Below are 19,533 nucleotides of genomic sequence, written 5' to 3'. Positions count from 1 at the left end.
AGTACTGAGTGTAGAGTGATAGAAGAAGATAGTCATATTAATCTTTTGTCTCAAAATGTATGCCTGTACATACGTTTGAACCCATGCACCACACAGTCTCTCTGTCTCTGTCTGTCTCTCTCTCTGTCTCTGTCTGTCTCTCTCTCTCTCTCTCTCTCTCTCACACACACACACACACACACACACACACCTGCAATCACTGTTTTGTCAGTAGGCCCAATATAGCTTTTTTCCCTCCAGTTCAGGATCCAGTCTTGGATCAAGTGTAGCATTTGCTTCTCATGAGTCTTTAGTCCACCATAGATTTGTTTTTTGCTTTTTGTGTGTGTTTTTTCTAAAGCATTACATTTGTGCATTGGTAGCTAGTTGGTTGCTCTTGTTTTATGTATTGTCCAGTAGTACACAGGCAGGTTTTCCCAGTAGAAAATACACTGTCCTCTGTCTACAAACACCAACTCTGTTGGTCCCTATGAGGGATAGACTGTGTCACCTTGACTTTATCAGTCCCACAGTGGGACCAGTGGAACTTTCTAGCTCAGACGCTTGGCATTCTTGTTTCTAGCTTCTGGTTCTCAGCAGTGATTGATCTCTTCTGTTCATGGAAGAGAGAGAGACTCTGACTGGGCTCTTTGTATAAACCTAAGAAGCACTCGAGGAATGGTTTGTCACTTAGCATCTTTGTAGAAGTCTTAGTCTGAAGCTGAAGAGTAGGTTTAGATGAGGTCAGAGTGTGTGCTTTAGTCACACGGATCTACGCAAAGATTCTGTGTGGTATGTCTGTAATTGTTCCCAAAGGGCAAATACTGTTGAGCTTTCAACGTAGGCAGACAAGGAGCCTTCTGAGCAAAGGTCACTTTGCTCTTTGATTCCAGGTGGTGTTCATAGTGTGGTGTGCAAGCCTTTGTCCTGGCTGCATCTTTTTTAACTGTTGAAGCATTGGTTCTCTGCTTTAGTAGCTCTTGTGCCTGTTTTACATCGTCTGTTCTACTCCATCCATGGCCTGTCACTACTCTTTTTGCTCTTATCATGTAGCTGACAAAAGCCATTTAAGGAAAGAGAAGGATTTATTTTGGCTCACTGAGGATACAGACCATCATGGTGGGGAAGACATGGTGGCAGGAGCTTGAGGAGGCAGCTGGTTTTATCGAGTTTGCAGTTAGGAAGCAAAGAGGCAATTGCTAGTGCTCTGCTAGTTTTCTGCTTTTTATATGGTCTGGAAGCATAGCCCATGGAATGGTGCACTCATATATGAGGTGGGTCCTCCACCCTCAACCTATTCAGATAATCCTTCACAGCCATGTGTTGTGGATATTTGTACACTATCTGAAGGTGTATCGCTCTGATTGGTGTAATAAAAAGCTGAACAGCCAACAGCTAGGCAAGAGGTATAGGCAGGATTTATGGGGAGAGAGAGGAAGAGGAGGAGTCTAGGTGTGCAGGAAATGCCAGGAGACATGGAAAGGAAACAGGAGGTGCAAGTTGGAAGAGAGGTAGAATATAGATTCATATAAATTGGTTAATGTGAGTTATAAGAGCTAGTGGGACAAGCCTAAGCTATGGGCCAAGCTTTCATAATGAATAAAAAGTCTCTGTGTCGTTATTTGGGAATTGGCTGGTGGGACAGAATACTTGTTACAGCCATGTCCAGAGGTTTATTTCTGTGGTAATTCTAGATTGTTAAAGTGTCAGTGAACATTGCCAGTGTACTCTTAGAAGATTTAAGAATCCACCACCACCTACAGTGCTGGCCATTCCTCAGCAGAAGGCTTTTGAGTGAGTCCTTCAGAGTCTCTGAGTGAATGAGATCTCATCTGACTTCCAGATCAGCTGGTTTCGACTTACTTAGAAAGAAACACATTGTGATTTCTAGTTCAACAAGATTCAAGTACGGGTTTTAGAAATTAAAGTACTAGGTTCTGACATAGAGGAACAGCGAGGCCTGAACAGAGTGGGAGTTTGGAGGGCATGTCTCCTGGGACTAGAGCTTCCTTCCTGCTTTTTGCTACTTTCTAGCCTTTTGAGCCTGGTGGCACTGCAGCACTGGAGTCAGGGAGGGGCACCCTCACACCGATTGTCATGTTTTACTTGAAGCTTTGGATCTTAACTTACAGGCATACAGCCTAAGACGCCTGCTTTATTTTCTGTGGTGAAAGTGTAAGGAGAGAGTGTTCATTTGAGAGTGGAGACGTCTGTGGTGGTTATGTTACTGTTGAAAGTTTTCTTGAGATTGAACATCCTTGCTAATTCTGTATATTTTTGAACTTTGGTTGACAAGTAGTGTGGAAGCAGTATCAATATCAGTGAGACTGTGAGTTTATAGGAAGGATGTCTGTGGTCAAAGAGTTCAAAATTAACACAATACTATACAGGATCCAGACTCCCTGTGTATTTTTAATCATTACCTGGCTTTTTTTCTTTTGTCTTACTTTCTCTTTAAAGACTATTATTTTTAAACTATTTATGGTTTTCTATGTCTATATCCTTTCTCTTTTCTTTCTTAAACCTATGCACATTATAAAGCATACTGGAACCTGTTTAGAGGGCTTTTTTCCCAGGTGAACTTACTTTACTGTATATCTCTATCCTTTTCTGACCACACACCACTTCTGGGGTTCTGAGAACCAAGCCTAAAGTTGGCAGGCTAGGTTGGGAGGTGTGTTTGACCAGGAACTGCACTCAGTTCTCCAACTTGGGAATGCCAGTGCCTTGCACTGTGATAGTTGTTTTTTTTTTTTTACTTAGTTCTTTATTTCTACTTAGCGTGAAAAAGGCTGTTTAAGTGCTCTGATGTATGGCAGAACTTCTTAAAGCAGCGGTGTCTGCTTGTTTGTTATTTTAAACTTTCTCAGGCAGGCCCTGTGGAAATTCAAGCCTCACATTGGAATGCCAAAATGTAGTGTTTATTTGTTTTTATTTTTAACTCTTTATGGGCCTGCCACCCAGCTTCCAAATAAATATACAGGGACTTATTATTACTTATATGTGTCCAGCCTTAGCTTAGCTTGTTTCTAGCCAGCTTATCTTTCTTCTTCTTCTTCTTCTTCTTCTTCTTCTTCTTCTTCTTCTTCTTCTTCTTCTTCTTCTTCTTCTTCTTCTTCTTCTTCTTCTTCTTTTTTCTTTCATTTTGTAAGACAGTGTTTTCTGTAGTTTTGGAACTTGTCCTGGGACTATCTCTTGTAGACCAGGCTGGTCTCGAACTCACAGAGATCTGCCTGCCTCTGACTCTCGATTGCTGGGATTAAAGGTGGTCACCACTGTCCCCCCCTCCCCCCTTTTTTGCTAGTAAGCTTATCTTAAATTAATCCATTTACCTTTTAGCCTCTGGGCTTTTACTTTTCTCTGTTCTATATACCTTTCTTTCTTACATCCATCAAAGACAAAAGATGTAAAAATGAAACAGAGGGGTCCAGCCTATAATCTTTGTGAGAAATTTCATGAAGGCTGAGCTGTAACTTCTCTTCCATAGCAGTCGGGATGGAAGTCCCCATGAGTCCATGAGTATTCAGATACCAGGATGGCTTTTCTCTGGGGGAGTCTTGAACTAGAGGGCTTCCACCTCCTTTCCTTTCTCCCTGCAGGACCTGTGCACAAGTTCATATATGCTCATATATGACCACTGCTGTAGGATGGCAACCATCAGACTCCACATTTCATTCCTAGCTCTATTCTCTCCACCCCAGGTTGCTTCTGATTCTTTTTAAGTCAGGAACTCTTATTTATCTTCACATCCCAGGAGTATCGAGCTCATTTGCCAAATTAACAACTCAGTCTCTCAAGTCAGCCTAGATTTAAAGGCTCTGTAAAGCTCGAGTTAGAGGAGTTGGGGTTGAAGTCTGCCTTTAGAGGATTTGTTTGTTTAGGAAGAGCAGACTGGATCAGAGCTGGGAAAGTTGGTATCAAGGTGACCGACCAGCTAAAATAGAGAGTGGTAGAAGTTGTGGTGAGGAAGGTCTTCACACAGAGAAAGAAAGTAATGTGAAACGAATCTGCAGGCCCAGTGGAGCCATAGACAGTATCAGAAAATTCTGTGACCTTTCTCTTCCTTTCAAGTTTTCTTTGATGAGGTGATTCTGAGCCTTGACTGGCTTTGTGATTCTTTAGTAAGTGAGTCAGAAGCACAGGTCTTTGAACTAACTGTTGCTTATCCAGAAGCAGAAATAGACAACAGTGGAAATCCAGGCAGGCAGCTTTGTACACGCTATCATTTCTGCAGCATAGAATGTAGGTTTGTCTTGGAGGATTCTAAGACAGCCATAATCCTCCATCCCATTTTGCCCAAAGGTTTTAAGTGTGTGTTCCTTTTTCTGTGAGGTGAGCTGGGTGACCTCTTGATGACATAGGCAAATGAAGCAGCCATATGTGACATTGCTGTGGTGGCTGTTCTGGACATATAGGCAACAGTGTACCTCACAATCCAAGGGGATCAGACTGAGACTGCAAGTCTTTCTCTACACTGTAGTGAGTAGTTGTACTAACAGATGAAAATGCAATTTACAACTCATGGTCTAAACTTGAAGATGCAGTTTGGAAGCTCCAAGTACAGTGTGTAGTACACATACTTACCGACAAGTAATAATAGCGGTCACAGTGTGTAACACCTAAGCCAAAAGTAGAATATTCTTGGAGTGCCAAGGTAATCCCTCTTTCCTGAAGTACCCACTGCTCTGATTATAAAAGCATAACTTAGTTTTGTTTGTTTAAAAATTTTGATAATATTTTTAGTTCCAGCACTTGGGAGGCAGAGGCAGGTAGATCTCTGAGTCTGAGGTCAGCCTGGTCTACTAGAGTTTCAGGTCAGCCAAGGCCACACAGAGAAACCCTGCCTGGAGTGGGATGGTGTGTGTGTGTGTGTGTGTGTGTGTGTGTGTGTGTAAACAAATAATGAAAGGGTTTGTTTTGACATCTTTGATTTGTTGTGTTTGAGATTCTTCACTGTTGCTGTCAGATTGGTTCATTCATTTTGTATTGCAATATTGTGTCGAATAAACAAACCACAACTCACACATTCCATTGGTGATAGACATTTGAGTTCTTTTTATTTTTTTATTTTTTTAAATTCTCTGTAGTGGCTTTGTATGTGTGTGCATTTTATTTGGTATACATGCACAGATTTCCACTGGTTAATTGTGGCCATAAGACAAAATTTTCTCAAATGGTGACACCTGTCTATGTTCCTGTGAGCAGTATCTGCATATCTCAGTTTCTTAGCCAACACTTGGTCTGTCAGTTTAATTTTTCTGTGTATGGATGTTTAGCCTGCCTGCATGTCTGTGCACCATGTGCATGTCTGGTGCCTGAAAGGACCAGAAGAAGGCATTGGATCTCCTGAGACTGGAGTTACAGATGGTTGTGAGCTGCCATGTGGGTGCTAGAACTGAACAGCCAGTGCTCTTAGTTACTGAGCCATCTCTCCAGCTCACTGACTCTTTCTGACTTAGCTATTCTGATGGCTGTGTAACAGCCTCTTACATTTTAAGTTTGTTCTCTTTGAGGAGGTGAATACTTATTTAGGTCTTTCTTTTATAAGTAACTTTGTCCAAAGGTTCTTGTCTTTTCTTTGTTAAGTTACTTTATACTCTGCTGTGAATTCTGTTGGTTACAATTGTCTTCTCCATTCTGCAGCTTTCTTGTGCCATCGGATGAGCAGTCAGGGTTGCCATTCTCTTTCTTTGTGTTTAGTGCTTTATGTGTCCCCAACAGTAGGAAGAAACTATAACCTCGGTCATGTAGGCATTTTCCTCTGGAAGCTTTATTACTTGACTTTTCAGATTTTGTGGGTTAAATTTAAGGGTTTTTCTGATCCATCTGGGTTTTTTTTTTTTTTTTCATTTATGTCAATGTGTCTCAGTGATTTTTTAAAAATTCACTTTTAATACATTTAAAACTGAGTTTATTTTAAATACATTTATTTGTGTGTTTATTCAGGTGCACATGTACATAGACACCACAGGACATCTTTTGGGAATCTGTTCTTTCTCTCTTTCTGTTACATGGGTTCCAGGAGTTGAACTCAGATTGGCAGACTTGGTGGAAAGGTCCTTTAACCACTGAGTCATCGGGAGAGCCCCTCACTTAGTTTTAAATTAGTCTTGAAGACCTGAAGCAGAAATCTCGGCATAAGATGTGAAGCTAGCAGCAGATTGATCTTCTGAATCCTGAGATATTGACCTGTTCCACCTTAGAGTCATGTATGTTCTTTGTCTCTCATTACTTGAAAGTATAGTGTTGTGTGGTGTGTTAGTACTTTCTCACTGTTGTTAGGTCCTTAACACACCAGTCTGGATCTGGCCTTGCCACTTGCTTCAAACAGCTGGTAAAGATTCCAGTGGCCTTCCTGCTAAGGGGGTTGAAGGATCTGCAGTATCCTTTAACCATTTGCAGGTCTGAACATATCCTGTTTGTCTTCTACTGTTCTGAATGTTTACTCAGGTGAAGCCTGGGACTCCTTTTTATCCACTGTAAATGAACACAGTTTGATTTTGGGCTCTTGTCTGAGAAGCCGAAAGTATGTATGAGTATAGTTTCAGAGGTCTGACGACTTTTGTTTTGAAATGTTCCTGCCTGTTTTTGTTTGATACCAAAAGACCAAGTAAAAATCAGGGTAGCCATCTTTGCTAGGTATATAATTCTTCTAGTTATCTAGTGCTTGTACATATATCATCTTATTTGACACTTGCAGTGTCCTATGAAACATTCCAACATTAGTGTTGGGGTTATTGAAGTGATCAGAATATAAACAGCCTAGATTTGTGCTTGTTGGGAAGTGCCTGGGGATGTGCTCGGCTGGTTCTAGCACTGTCTTCTGGAACAGCCACATGTCTTTGTAGTTGCTAGAGCGTCTTGATTTACACCTTAGCTTCTCGGGTTAGGGTGGATTATGCTGGGTTGGTAGACTGACAGTGGAGACCAGTAGGTTCTTGGGAGAGGCTGCCAATGATCGTTTAGATGTCAGCATGGCAACATGTTGTGCTATGCTTGGGTGCTTTGAAGGTCGCGATCTCGGGGATTTTTCTAGGACCCACTTCTCTTTCCCTTGAGCTCTCATCTTCCCTTCTCATGATTCCCTTTCTGCTTTCATGTCTTATATCTTGTATATGCGTTTATGCGCATGTGTGTGCGTGCACACACACCCACAGACACACACGATACTTATTTTTGGGGCATTGAATTACTTTAATACATTCTAATTTAATTTTTTTCTCTAAATTTTCCTACAACCTTTAAATTTTATTTTTTTTCCATGCTGAGCTTTATTCTCCCACACCCCCGGCTCGCCCTGTACCTTGTGCTATTATTAGCCTGACTGTCCAGGCTGGTCTCAACCTTTCAGCCTCATGAGTACTGGAATTAAAGGTGTGCATCACCATGTCTAGCCCTAACTGTCTTCTACTTTTATTTATTGTTTTGTTTTTATTTTTTGTATTGTTTGTTTTGAGATGATCTCATATTGCCTAGGCTGGCTTCAAAGATGTAATTTTTTTCATTCTTCATTTTGTGTGTGTGTGTGTGTGTGTGTGTGTGTGTGATGTGTACAGTGTGTACAGATGCCTGAGGAGATCAGAGAGGTCAGATCCCCATGCCACTGTAGTTATAGTAGTTATATATAGTTGTGAGTCACCCAGCATGGGTGCTCTTGGGTCCTCTGCAAGAGCAGTATGTGCTTTTGACCCCCCGGACTTCAAACTTTGTAGCTGAGGATGACTTTGGATTTCCTTCTGCCTTCATCTCTCTAATAGCTGGGATTACAGGCATATACTACTGTGTTGTGTGTGGGGGGGTGTTGGACATCAAATCCAGGGATTCATACATGCTAGGCAGCCACTCTACCAACTGAGGTGTACCCCTAGCCTTTACTCCATTTTGAGATAGGGTCTCACAAGGTTGCCTAGGTTAGCCTTGAACTTCCCATCCTCCTATTTTAGCCTCCAGAGTAGTGTGGGTGATGACTTGTACCGAGGCCTGGCTATAGTTTAAATTTTAAATAGAAACACCTCCCTCTCTCAAATGCAATAACATACCAAACTTGATTAATGAAACAGACCAAGACATTGTTCATACAATCTCAAACTACTGGGCTCAAAGATCACTCCTGCCTTAGCCTGTCAAATAGCTGGATGTGTACCGTTCACCTGGCATATAGGTAATTTTTATAGAACAGGTTGGCTTGCAAGCCATAAAATCCAGGCAAGAATGTTTCTTTGAGTTACAAGTGCTAATTAGGAAGAATTTATCACTATTAGGGAAGAATTTATCACTCAGCAGCCCAGTTCATTTGTCATCTTACAGTCAGCCTGGTGTGGGATGTCCTTCTGTACACTGTGAATATGTGTTGTTTTTATTGGTTGATGAATAAAGCTGTTTTGACCTATAACAGGGCAGAATATAGCTAGGTGGGAAATCCAAGCAGAAAATATAGGAGAAAAGAGGCAGAATCAAGGGAGATGCCAGCAACAAGATGTGAGATAACAAACCATAAGCCTTGTGATAAAATATAAACTAATAGAAATGGGTTAATTTAAGTTGTAAGTGCTAGTTAATAATAGGCCTGGCCTGAGCTAATAGGCCAAACAGTATGTAATTAATATTAAGCCTCTGACTGGTTATTTTAAAAGCAGTTGCAGTACCAGGTGGGGTAAGAAACCTCCAGTTACAATAGTCTACTGTGCCAGCAGTATGAGAGGCACAGCCATGCCTGTCACTGCCTGTGCATGGCCAGTGTTGCTGGTGTACGTGGTGCTGTTTGTAAACTGACTTACTAAGGAAGATGATTGAAGTTCTTCAGTCTCCACAGAAGTAAAGGACTGGCTGGAGGTCTGCAGACCTCTCGCAGTTAAACACAGACATGTTTAAATGTGATCTTGTTGTCCTAATACTCTGGGGATAAAGGAGGAGGTTTGGGAAAGGGAGGCATGTAGGAAAGGAATTAAGAACTTACTAAAATAACAGGAGTTTCCAGATAGATAATGCCAATGATGGTTCAGATTTGTCTGCAGATACTCACCTTTTTGCTCACAGGCTTTATGGAGTGGTTTTTGTTACTATTACTGCTTAAAACTTTTTATGAGACTGGGTGTGTAGTCAGGGTTGGTCTACAGTCATCTTCCTGCTTCAGCCTCCCGACAGGCAATGCAGCCCATGACTTTGTGTGAGTTTAGACTCAGGCTCATTGCTCTGGCAGCTGTGAAAAGGAAGTGGAGGTGGGAGATCCATGTGCAAGAGGGAACCCATTAGTACTCAGGGCCCCTCCCTCCCTCCCTCCCTCCCTCCCTCCCTCCCTCCCTCCCTCCCTCCCTCCCTCCCTCCCTCCCTCCCTCTCTCTCTCTCTCTCTCTCTCTCTCTCTCTCTCTCTCTCTCTCTCTCTCTTTTACACAGGGTTTCAGCCAAGGTTATCCCTGGCTGTCTGGGAACTTGCTCTGTAGACTAGGCAGGCCTCAAACTCAAGAGAACTGCCTGCTTCTGCCTGCTGGGATTAAAGACATATGCCACCACTGCCTGGTTCAGTGCCCTTACTCTTGCTTTGGGCATCCCTGTTTAGTTTGTTCTCTGCTGGTCAGTGGAGGTTGACCTTGAAGTGCCTGGCAAGCTTTGTTCTCAACTGCACGTTCATCATTATTGGCTGTTTATGTAAGACTGAAAGCTGACTGTATGCAGGACTCTTGAAGCATCTTCAGAAACCCCAAAAGTTCATGTGGCTTGCGTTTCTCTGGATTAATTTTGCTAATTAATTAGGCAAGGGGTGCCCAGATTATGTGTGGAGGGTCTGTAAGCCTCTCAGAATCTGTTTGTTCTGACTATTCAGGCAGGACCAGACCATTAATTTGCTTTCAACATCTTTCTACAGTTGTATTTTGAATTGTTTTTCTCCATAGCATAAATAATTAAAATCACATGGCATGCATTTATAGAAGATAACCAAAACTGGATTTTAAACCAGATGGAAAATTCTCTTTTTTTTTCTTTTTTTTTTTTTTTTTCCACACACACGGGGGGAAAATTCTCTTGTTTTTCTGGCTTGCATTATGCATTTGAAGAAAGTTGATTCAAGGTGTTTTGGAAAGTTAATTACTCTTCTTGGGGATGGTACCTGGAAGGAACCAAGAATCAGAAGCTGTTTATTGATGTTTTCTCAAATTCTTTTGTTAGGCATCTGAAGAAGCCTCCCTCAGGGCACTGGAAAGTCTGATGACAGAATTTTTCCATGATTGTACAACCAATGAAAGAAAACGTGAGATAGGTAAGTGAAATTTGGGGAAGAAGGAATTGATACCCTTGGCTGGTCAAACCTGCATGTGCCCCTTGAAGTCTTGGCTTTGCTCTTGCTTTGCTGGTTGGTGGCAGGTAGGGCCTGCAGACCTAGCTGCAAGGGCATAGTGATTGGTTTTCTTTCTTTCAGTCAAGTGGGAAAGCCTCTGTTTTGTTTCTAATCTCAGCAGTGTTGTTGAAAGACACCCACAACCCATTAATTTCAAAACAAGAACAATTTACATTTTGTCAGGATGAGCCTGAGGCAGAGGTTTTTTTTTTTTTTTTTTGAATTCCTTACCTGTTCTGCCACTGGAGACTTCTAGCCTTCCTTTTTATCGCTTAAGAATGTTTTCTCATTCTTCAGTTTTCATGAATAAAGGCTCTGCCACAGAGAGAACATGTAGGTGTAATCATTTGCTGTCTCGGGGCCTTAGCATATTTGAGAACCCACGTTTGACTTTTGTGTTCATTAACACAATTGTGTTAATCAAACATACTAGGAAGAAGATAATTTATTTAAGTGTCACGTCCTGCCTCAGGGACATGATCCACTGTGCTGCTCAAGCAGTCTGTTCTCTTTTAGATCCTCTCTTAACCCTGAATTTGAATGAAAGGCGCTTTCTTACGTGTGTGTGTGTGTGTGTGTGTGTGTGTGTGTGTGTGTGTGTGAGAGAGAGAGAGAGAGAGAGAGAGAGAGAGAGAGAGAGAGAGAGAGAGAGACTACTTCTGTACTCTGTAACTGTACTTGTTACTTCCCTTTCCATTCCCTTTCCATAAGGTTTTCCTCTGGCTCAGAACCCTAAAGGCCATTTCTGTCTCCATTGGCTTGACTCATGTTAGTTAGTTAAACCTGGTCTAGTCTGAGTGCCACCCAAAGTCTGTCTGGGGTTGAGACTTGTCTGGATAGCTAGGACATCTTTGGCTCTAGCTGGTTTTACTAGTCTCCTAGTCATGTCATCTGATAACCGGCACTCCCAACAGCCTGCACCCTTCATACCTTTCTTTTCCAAGGGAGTACGTTGTAGAGTAGTAGAGTAGATGAAGGACCACTGATGGTTGCTGAGTTCAGGAGATGAGCAGAGCCTGCCTAGGAGACTTACCTTGCTTGCTACTCTGGTTCTCTATACTGATTATCCTCCTGGGTCTAGTGTACCTTATATTTATAGTGAAAATAGTAGACATTTTTTTTACCAGAATGGTAGATCTTCCTCTATGTTAATCTACTATAATTGTCCACTCTGATTTCTTTAAACTCTTGTCACTGCAGTAGAAATGTCTTTGATTTTTCTTTGAATATTTGATTTGCTCATCAAATATTGCTAACATGTGTGCATTTTTGGGTTGAAAGTGGAATCTTGTATAAGGTATTCATATCTGAACCAAGTTTTTATGCGGAATGGGGGTATAGCTCAAAGAGCACTTTCCTAGCATGGACTTCATCATTAGCAACACAAAGAGTCCATAAAACAACTCATACTGCAGATGTTCAATTGAAATGCTGGCTAATTGGAACCGTTCTGTATCAGTTGGCAGGTCTTTTGCTTCTCTTTGTACCTGGTCTTTGTAGCTTAATTTGAGTGCATGGCTGGAACTTTTGTTTGTTTTTTTTCTGTTGTCTCAGGAGAAACTAAAGACTTTGCCTATTGAGGTAAGGGAACAGAAGGAAGCCTATCTTACCTTCTACCTACGTACCTGCCTGCCAGGCAAGTTACAGTGCTTGAGAGATTAATAGAGAGTAGATGGTGGACACGCATGAGGCCAGCTGTGTATCACCAGTGGAGGAATGGGCACTATGTAGAGCAGTGGCTTGCTGGGACCACCTTAGGGATCAGCTGACTTGAGCCCAGCATGCCATTCCCAGCTATAACTCACATTGTCTGGTTTGCTTGTATCTCTGGGTTACATAAAAAACTTTTGTTTAATTTTTAAGACACTCCATCATCTTTCACAGATTTTTTTTTTCTTGAGACAGGGTTTCTTTGTGTAACAGTCCAGTCTGTACTGGAACTCGCTTTTTAGACCAGGCTGGCCTCAAACTCACTAAGATCCACCTGCCTCTGCCTCCCACGTGTTGGGATTAAAGGTGTGCACCACCATCGCCCAGCCTTTTCACAGAATTTTTAAGACTTAAGAAAATTATTTTTATTTTACGTATATGAGTGTTTTACTTGCATGTATGTCTGTGTACTGTGTGCGTGGAGGAGGTTAGATGTGGGTGTGGGATCCCTGGAACTGGAGTTGTAGAAAGTTATGAGCTGTCATGTAGGTGCTTGGGATTGAACCCAGGTCTTCACCAAGAGCAGACAATGCTGAACCATTTCTGTAGCCATTCTGTAGAATGGCTAGTGAGGCTGCCTTGTTGCAGTTAGTTAGGTTTACAAGACAAGCATGAAGTATCTTCATGGTGACCATGCACAAGCCAGCCTTGCTGGCAGAGGTTCATGGCTAGCACATGGATCAAGGTTGGTTTATAAGCATTGTGCCTACACATAATTGTGGGTAGCTAGACAATTAATGCTTCCTAATTGTGGCTTTTGGCTTATTCTGTCAGTAGTCTGAGAGGAGAAGAGCCATTTTTAGTTGACTGAATGTACAATCAGTACTGCTCTGGCAACTCTTAGGGTTCTTACTTTTGGTTTTTTACTTATTTGCATATTTTGTGTTATCATTATCATCATTTTGTTTTTTCAGGACAGATTTCTCTGTAACAGCTCTGGCTGACCTGGAACTCACTTTGTAGACCAGGCTGGCCTTGAACTCACAGAGATTTGCCTGCCTCTGCCTTCTGAGTGCTGGGATTAAAGGTGTGCACTACCACCACCTAGCTATATCTTATTATTTTTAAATCTTATTATATCTATCTTATTTAAAATATATTTGATATATTTTTATTTTATGTGTATGGGTGTTTTGCTTTTATGTATGTCTGTATACACTTTCATGCCTGGTACCTACAGAGACCAGAGAAAGGCGTCCAGTTACCTGGAACTGGAATTTCAGACAGTTGTAATCCACCACATGGCTGCTGGGAATGTTAATTTTCTCTTCCCGATGCTCTAGCCTTTATGCCGTATGAGTGTCAACTACGACTGGTAGAACATGGTGGTGTGTGGCTTATGCTTGCAGGGACTGGCTGGTGTCATTTACATTTTAGATAGTATTGCTTCCCACATATAGCTTAAATAAGAGCTTGCGCAATAAGGCTCTGTTCTCAAAAGGTATCTTTAGAAAAGTCAGTGGCCTTGAGATGTCAGGGTGCACTGCCTGTGTTGATCACCCCAGAGTCAAGTGTACTAACTGTATAATCCATTCAGCCGCGATTTGTGCTTTTTTTCTTCACCATTTGCATTATATGGGGAGGTAGGTATGTTTTTAAAATGATGGCAGCCTGGGCTTGTATCAATTTCATGTATTTTCATAGTTGTTTTGTTACTATTTAACTTTTCCAGAAGAGCTTCTTAATAACTTTGCCCAGCAAGTAGGAGCCTGGAGATTCTGCTTGTATTTTCTGTCCAGCACAAGGAACGACTATGTAATGATGTACAGTTTGACGGTTTTTGAGGTAAGTTGTTGTCATGTCATATTCCTGAAAACTGCAGTGAAATTGTACACCACGGACACCAGTCTTTCCCTTTAATGCACAGATGACTGGGAAACAGTAGCTTGACCCACCCACATTGGCACCTCTGTCTAGTTGCCTACTGTCTGGGACACCTTTCTGTCCACGACTCCAAAAAGATCTGGTAGGTGGTTGGCTTTCTGGCACTGTTAGGTCATGTTGGTGACTTAACCTTTTACTTTTATCATTTGAAAGACCAAGCTAACTAAATATTCTATACGAAGAGTGGTTGTCCTGCCATCATCTTCCAACCACAGATTCATGTTCGCTCTCGTCCAAACTTTGTCTCCTGTGTAAGCTCCTGTGTAAGCATCAAACTCTTTCCCACTATCCTCTCTGCTACATTCACAGAAGTGACTGCCTTACTTTTTTATAGTAGAGAGTAGCATCTTGGTTATGTACCTCAGGCTGGCTTCAAACTCACCACCCTGCTGCCTCAGTTTCCCAGGTGATTAGATTACATGTGTGTGCTGTCATATATGGCTTGTTCACTTATATTTGCCCTAAATTATTAGAGGAATGTGTGTGTGTGTGTGTGTGTGTGTGTGTGTGTGTGAGTGAGAGAGAGAGAGAGAGAGAGAGAGAGAGAGAGAGAGAGAGAGAGAGAGATTATAGCTAACTATAGAATAAAAACCAGTTGTTTTGTTTACAGCTCATTAAAGGGTATGTATTTGTTTTTCAGAATCTGATCAATAAAATGTGGCTTGGGGTCCCATCTCAGGATAAGATGGAAATCCGTAGCTGCTTGCCCAAACTTCTCTTGGCTCACCATAAAACCTTACCTTACTTTATACGGAACAAGCTCTGCAAAGTTATTGTTGATATTGGACGCCAAGATTGGCCCATGTTCTACCATGACTTCTTCACTAACATTTTACAGGTAAGGATCTACCTGGGGAACTATCATATAAATTGTTTGTAGAAGTGATTATATCCCTTGACTTGAGTTTATAGTTAGCTGTTGGGACTGCAGTAGTAAATGTTGCGGGCTGGATTAGTACTTTGGCTTCCTTTATGTTCTTGTACCTTTGCATAGTGAGGAGAAGGAAAAAGAGTAAGCCTGGCTGCTTTGTTAGCTCCTGTGATGTTCTGCTCAGCAAGCCTTTGAAACATGGCTCCTGATAGATACCCTGGGTGTTGAGGTGAAGGGAGGGATTCAGTGGTTTCGGAATTGAGTCAGGAGATAATCTCAAGCAGTAACTAAACATTCTTAGGAGAATCACTGTGCTGCTGAGCTGTGGGGAGAGTAGTAAGGCCTGGGCAGGGCTGGGTCTCGCCGTGCTTCCATAGTTCTTTCTTTGGACCTGAGAAAAAGTAGTTTCTGTTTTTCTTTTCCTTTGGTGTTGTAGCTTTTGAGATAGGGTCTTGTCAAGCAGCACTGGAGGGGTGGCTGGGTACCTCTCTCTGATGGGGCGTGTAGTGAAAACCATTGACTCTTCTCAGGCTCACTAGAAACCAGAGGTGCTTGTCTGCTACATCAGGTGCAAAAGCTGCATTAAAATAAAACACAGAAGCTGAACTGTGTTTAGAGTTTCAGTTATATAATTAATTAATAGCCTTTCTGGATACAAGAACAATGAAGATGAAAAATTATACATTTTGAGTTCTTTTAAGTAAAGGATTGTGTGTAGAGGGCAATAATTAAAGATCACCTTAGTTCCTTAGTTTATTCAGTTGATCCTGTGTTGCTTTCTTGTTCTTGCTCTTTGAGACAGAATTTCACCACAGGGCTGTTTAGCCTGGAAGTCACAGAGATCTACCTGCCTCTGCCTCTGCTTCCTGAGTGCTGGACTCAAAGGAGTGTGCCACCTCACCTGGCTCCTTTTCAGTTCTTAGTTATCTGACAACATTCTCATGTTTTAATCTTGATTATATTTTAACTTAAACAAACAAACATCAATGGAAACTTCCTGGAAAAACAAATAAACAAGAAAACAAAAATGCCCAAAAACCATTAACAGTAAAATTTGCTCTGAAATGGTTCCTCACCAAAGTATCAGGTACTACTTGCAGTTGTGTTTTGGAAACGGAAACTCCAAATGTTTGACAAGAACAAAATAGAAGCAGTTGCATTCTACTGTAAAGCAGCTAGAGTAGCTGACAGGAAAGAAGAGGCCAGAGAAAGCAGCTGCAGCTATAGAGATAGCTGAGCAGTCTACAGGAAGTGCCCTTTCTGTAGAGGAGGGGGAGGGTCACACACCCATTCTTTGAGCCTCAGGAAGGAAGAAGTTAAAGTCAGCTCAGCTTTGGTTTGTAAGCCAAGCTAGGGGGCATAGGAAAGTGGAACCTTGGGTTAGCTTTGGCGGAATGAGGCCCAAGATCAACCCTGGCTAGAGGTCAGGGGTCAAGCCAAACAACTAGGCCCAAATTCTTAAGCCCTCAGAGGTGAGAAAGGTCTCAATAGCAATAGACAGGGAGCTTGAGAGCAGCAGGAGCAGGATCACTGCTGCAGCAAAGGGTTTAACCAGCCTCTTCTCTGCTCCGTAGGCTGCCTAGAGTCTGGCTTAAAGGCCCCTGGATGATGAATTAAGGAGAGAAGACAAGAGTGTGTCTGTCCCTTTCTCTCTTCTCTTCAGAGCCTGGTGGGGGCTGGTTAGCATTTTCACCCAATATATTAATGTGTGGGGGGGGCCATCTAGGGCAGTGGTCCAGTCATTTTTGTTATTCTTATGATTTTTAAAAAGACTTTTTGTGTACACACACACACACACACACACACACACACACACACACACACACGTATGCACACGCGTGCGCCTTCAGAGGCCCTTGGATTCCATGGAGCTGGAATTACAGGGGATCGTGAGCTAGTGTTATGGGTGTTGGCAATTGAACTCAGGTCCTCTGGGTTCTTTTAAAACTTATTTGTTATTTTTATTGGTGTATGTGTGTATGTACCTGTGTGGGTCTATATCATTGTGTGCATGCAGATGCCCTTGGGTGTTGTCACATCCTCTGGAGCTGGTGTTACAGGCAGTTAGGAGCCACCTGATATGGGTGCTGGGAATTGAACGGGGTCAATTGCGTGAGCAGTGAGTAGTCTTAAGTGTGGAGCCATTTCTCTAGACCTGCAATATATATTCTTAATTGCTGAGCCACCTCTCTGACACTCTTACAATTTTTATTGAGGATGGGTGGCATTTGGTAGGATCTACTCTTTGGTTCTGTCTCACTGCATCCTTCTCGTCCTCCGCTGAGCTTTTCATCTTTGACCAGCTTTCTCATTAGGAATTTGTGGGCCATGTGTAGAATGAAGTAGGCCCAGGAGAGTCACAGCCTTTGTCATCCTCATTGTGATACTAATAGCAAAAAAGGTGAGAAAGAGCATGTTTCATTGAGTATGCCAAGGTTCAGAAGCCAGACAGGCAAGGAAACCAGCCAGGTGATGATGAGAACAGTGGCTAAGATGAGGTAGGTGGTTTTCCATGCCATGTAGTTAAAACATCTTGGCAAATGCTAACAGATAATCAGAAAGGATGGTAAGATTCACCACTCAGACAAAATTGACAGACCAGGAGAGGCTAAAAATGGTGGTGGCCACTTGGTGGATGATCTGTTCCTTAAGATTCAGTTGCTTGACAGTAGAGGCACCAGGGAAAGCAGGGACCAGTAGAAAGGCAGTTGAGAAGTGTTTCCAGTACTGGGGATTTGGGTGATGCTATAGATAGGGTGTCCTTCCCAAACTTTGCTCATGCCTTAGAGCCAAGGTTTAGCCACAAGGACTATAACACTAACAACAAAAGGAACCAGGTAAAAATGATTCTGAGTACTTCTTGAGAAGACTGGGGAAGTCCTGGATGGAGCAGTGGTGGAATCATCATTATACTTCTGGCCTGAGCGCTCTCTTTGCCAAGATGGAAGCCTTATCTCCTCCTGCTTGAGCTGCTTCCGCTGGTGAGGGAGCAGCGTCCCAAAGTGGACTGCTCACAGCTAAGCTTATTCACCATTCAGTAGGGCAACTGATAGTGTAGCCACATAAGCTCAAGGAGGTATCAGATAATGAAAAAGAGCAAGGTGGGAGTAGTGTGATGTAGAGGTCCGAGACTTTGGAACCAACTCATCCACCTCAGTCTTTGGGATCAGTACAGGTTAATTTCACACGCAGTGTAACCATTTCCATCAGATGTAATCATATAAGATTTGGAGCAGAGTATACTAGCCTAGACGGGCTCTGTCCATGTCTGAACTGTATGGACCAAGTGTTCTCCTCCCTGTTCTGTCCTCTTGCCAGCTCCCTCCTTCCTTCTTCCTCCTGCAGCTAGGGAGAGAGCCAGAGCTGAGTCTAGCACAGTCAGAGAGAGAAAGCAAAATGATTACTTTCTTCTTTATTTTTGTTTATTTGAGACAGGGTCTGACTGTGACCGTGGTTGGCCTGTAATTCTCTATGCAGACCATTTTGTCCTTAAACCAGTGGCTCTCAACCTTCCTAATGCTACAACCCTTTAATATAGATCCTCATGTTGTAGTGATCCCCAACCATAGAACTATTTTCATTACTACTTATAACTATAATTTTGCTACTGTTATGAATTGTAAATATTGGTGCTTTCCAATGGTTTTTTTTGGTCATGACTCACAGGTTGTGAACCACTGCCTTAAATTCACAGAGGTCTGCCTATCTGATTCCTGAGTGCTGGGATCACAAAAGTGACTTTGTCTTTGTTATGCTTCAGGTCCTGTGTATTTAGTCTCTAGCACTACCCCCCCCCCCCCCCCCCAAGAAAAAAAAAGTCAGGAAAAGTGTCTTCCTTCTACCTACCTGCCTACTTACCATCTCCTTCTTCAGGATGATGGACCCTAAGGCCATGCAATGATAGACAAACCCTTTACCATTGAGCTATAGCTCCTGTTCTTTTGGAGAGGAAGGCAGGATCTTGCTGTGTAGTTCAGGATGCCCTCCAATTCATGATCTTACTGCTACCTCTACTTCCTGAGTGCTAACATTACAGGCATGTGCTATCATGCCTAGTGATTGCTTTTTTTTTTCCACTTGATTTCTTTTCTTTTTTTTCTCTGTCTCTCTTTTTGCTTCCCCCTTCTCTCACATAGCTGAAGGAAAGTGAACATCTGAGCTGGAGAAAGGCATGGCAGTCGAAGTGCTTATTATTACAGTAGAACATGGTTCATTCAGTTCCCAGTATTATCAGGCGGCTCACGGTTTCAGGGGCTATCATGGACTCTGCAGCAGGCACTTGGTCACTTGTGGTGCACATAAATTCACATAGGTGCGTGGACACACACACACACACACACACTCAAATCTTGAAAGTAAACCTTGCCAAGTAGAATATTTGGGCAGAATAGGTTATTCTCAGCTGAAGGGTTAAGTACTTAGGAGCTGGAGAGCAGTCGCCAGTGGATAAGAGTTCTACAGAGAACCCAGTGTCCATTTGATGGCTCACAACCATCTGTAAACTGCAGTTCCAGGGGACTTGGTTTCCTGTTCTGATCTGAGAGGGCACCATGCTCCCAGATGGTGCTCAGACATTATTCACAGGTAAAACACTAATATACACAAAATTAAACTATCCCCTCCTAAAAAAAAAAAAAAAAAAAAAGTACTTAGTTCAAAATAGAGACAAAAGAGGAAAAGGAAAGGAAATTCTCAGAATAGGGTTGAGAGCCCAGAAATCTTCATACAGACTTAATGAGGGCCTTTTCTACTTTAT

General features: G+C 42.3%; 1 protein-coding gene across 1 annotated transcript in view; it reads left to right on the top strand.

Annotated features, from left to right (window-relative positions):
• Xpo6 (exportin 6) overlaps positions 1–19,533 on the top strand; it is a 106,552-nt gene that overhangs the window by 25,457 nt on the left and 61,562 nt on the right. The window contains exons 2-4 of the mRNA XM_038327432.1: positions 10,144–10,234; positions 13,695–13,807; positions 14,547–14,744. Of these exons, the coding sequence (XP_038183360.1) occupies positions 10,144–10,234; positions 13,695–13,807; positions 14,547–14,744 (402 nt within the window). The remainder of the gene's footprint in view (positions 1–10,143; positions 10,235–13,694; positions 13,808–14,546; positions 14,745–19,533) is intronic.

This window comes from Arvicola amphibius, chromosome 1, assembly GCF_903992535.2.
Source record: "Arvicola amphibius chromosome 1, mArvAmp1.2, whole genome shotgun sequence".
Lineage (NCBI taxonomy): Eukaryota > Metazoa > Chordata > Mammalia > Rodentia > Cricetidae > Arvicola > Arvicola amphibius.
Note: the sequence above shows the minus strand (reverse complement) of the source record. Positions and strands in the feature narration are given on the sequence as shown.